Below are 2,568 nucleotides of genomic sequence, written 5' to 3'. Positions count from 1 at the left end.
AGATGATTTCTAGTTTCTTATTAGCATTTTCTGGCCATTTCACTCTTTATTTTAGTGTGTATGCATCTTTAGCAATGTACATATATTAGGTACATCTATATATCATGCTCTGATTCACTCTGTCTTGGAAATTTGAAGTTATCTGCTAAACATTTGTATTCATCTAATTTTGGATATTGTTGTAATCTCCTTTAAAAGATGAGCCTGAAACAGAATTCTCCTTTAGAGCATTCAACTGTACTATAAGATCCTGAAGAACTCCTTCTTTGCCTGCCTTTCCAGGGGACCACAGAACATGAGAAATGGCACCTCAATCACAGAGTTCATCCTGCTAGGTTTTCCAGGGATCGAAGGACTACAAACCCCACTCTTCATACTGATCTTTCTCATCTACATTTTAACACTTGCAGGCAATGGCCTCATCATTGCTACTGTCTGGGCCGAACCTAGGCTACAAATTCCGATGTACTTCTTCCTTTGTAATTTGGCCTTTCTTGAAATCTGGTACACCACTACCGTCCTCCCCAAACTGCTAGAAACTTTTGTGGTAACAAGAACAGTCATTTGCTTTCCCTGCTGCCTGCTACAGGCCTTTTTCCATTTCTTCCTTGGTACCACTGAGTTCTTGATCCTTGCTATCATGTCTTTTGACTGCTATCTGGCCATTTGCAAGCCCCTTAGCTATCCCAGCATCATGACCAGCAAACTCCGTCTGCAGCTGGCCCTCAGCTCCTGGGTGGCTGGCTTCACCATTGTCTTTGGTCAAACAGTGCTGTTCAGCAAGTTGCCTTTCGGTGACAACAATGTCATCAATCATTTTTACTGTGATGTCGGTCCCATCTTGAAAGCAGCCTGTGCAGACACCAGCATTCTGGAACTCTTAGGTCTCCTGGCAACCATCCTGGTCATCCCAGGGTCACTCCTGTTTACAATGATTTCTTACATCTACATCCTGTCCACCATCCTTCGAATTCCTTCACCCACTGGCCGCCAAAAGGCTTTCTCTACCTGCGGCTCACACCTGACTGTTGTGTCTCTGCTCTACGGAGCTGTTTTGTTCATGTACCTGAGGCCCACAGCACACTCCTCCTTCAAGGTTAATAAGGTGGTGTCTGTGTTAAACACTGTCCTCACACCCCTTCTGAATCCCTTTATTTATACCATTAGAAACAAGGAGGTGAAGGAAGCCCTAAAAAGGGCTATGATGTGTGCTCGCTTCGGCAGCACATAGACTAAAAGGCTATGATGGCTCTGAAGATTCATTATGCAAAGTAACATATGCACTACATCCAAATGAGCTTAACATAGACATAAAAGCAAGACATTAAAAAATGTGGAACAGTGTGATAAAACAGGCACCCCCCAAATCCTAGTAATTCTAGTTTAGTATTGTAACAAATTAAAGATGAGGAAAGCAAGCATTGTGGGGCACTGCTTTGAGTCACTGCTCAAGATGTCCACATCACATACTGGAGTGCTGGTCCAAGTGTTGGTATCCTTTCCATTCAGCTCCCAAATAAAACACCCGGGAAGCAGTGGAGGGTGCCTCGAGGACTTGGGCTCTTGCAGCCAAGTGGAGCACCCAGAGCTCCTAGCTCCTGGCTTTTACTTACCCAGTCCCTGGCTGTTGTGGCCATCTGGGGAAAAAAAACAGCAGATGAAAGATAACTCTCTTTCTTTCTTTTCCATCTCACCTCTCTCTTTTCTCATCTCTCTCTTTCTATTCAATAAACAAATAATTTTTTAGAAAACGAAGAAGTATGCTGTGATGGTTTTGTCCACCTAAGAGCTTGTTACACATAAGCAAAGAGTTCTCATTGAACAGATGAGGCAACTTAATTCTCAATCAACGAAACCCTAAGATATCCACAGATGCTTGCGGTGGAACTCTGGACTTCCTCAGTTGTAATCTGAAACTAGAAACCACTAAGGTCAAGAACAAGTGTTAACATCATTAAGAAATTGTATGGAACCATGTTTCCTTCTTGGTGCATAACAACCTCTCTGCCTTTTCTGCTTGTGAAACACATAAAGCATCCCACACCACATTTTCTTAGTATCTGTTTTTCTTCACCAAAACAGAAATCCTGTGATATCTTCTAATTCATTCTAATGATGTTTCAGAATGTTTGAAATGAACCAGCTTTTGTTTAATAAATCAATATGTGATTTTATGTCTTGATATATACATATATGTGTGTGTATAAATTTTTTTATATAGACCTAAAGGTGTTCATTCAAAGATCATGCCAAAACCTGAGGACATCTTTTAAAGTTTCATCTTGCAGCCCATGGATTTCCTCAGTTCCTGAGACTGAACTAGATAGACCCAGTGTAGCCAACACATGTGTTAGAGTCAGTGTATCTATGAAGTTCAGAATCTGCAGGCTGAGCTAGCACACAAAATGCCCCAAGGTAAGTGACAAATCTTGAGGTTAGATCTTGTTCTCAGGCAATATATAGGCAACAATGATAACACAATGACATGAGTCACAGTTTGCAATAATGACTGTGAGATATGCTCTTCTGCCACCTATAAAAGAACACCTGTTATTAAAAATATATCAA

At 41.3% G+C, this 2,568-nt stretch overlaps 1 protein-coding gene across 1 annotated transcript; it reads left to right on the top strand.

Moving 5' to 3' along the window:
* Positions 1-280: 280 nt before the first annotated feature.
* On the top strand, positions 281-1,231 carry LOC101522870 (olfactory receptor 6X1). Its single transcript, XM_004585182.4, has one exon. The coding sequence runs from the start codon at positions 296-298 to the stop codon at positions 1,229-1,231; it is 936 nt and encodes a 311-aa protein (XP_004585239.2). The 5' UTR covers positions 281-295.
* Positions 1,232-2,568: the final 1,337 nt, after the last annotated feature.

Source organism: Ochotona princeps, chromosome 4 (genome assembly GCF_030435755.1).
Source record: "Ochotona princeps isolate mOchPri1 chromosome 4, mOchPri1.hap1, whole genome shotgun sequence".
Lineage (NCBI taxonomy): Eukaryota > Metazoa > Chordata > Mammalia > Lagomorpha > Ochotonidae > Ochotona > Ochotona princeps.
Note: the sequence above shows the minus strand (reverse complement) of the source record. Positions and strands in the feature narration are given on the sequence as shown.

What these genes read in the sequence shown, in the direction of transcription:
- LOC101522870 (XM_004585182.4), top strand. Translation starts at nt 296, where the DNA reads ATGAGAAATGGCACCTCAATCACAGAGTTCATCCTGCTAGGTTTTCCA.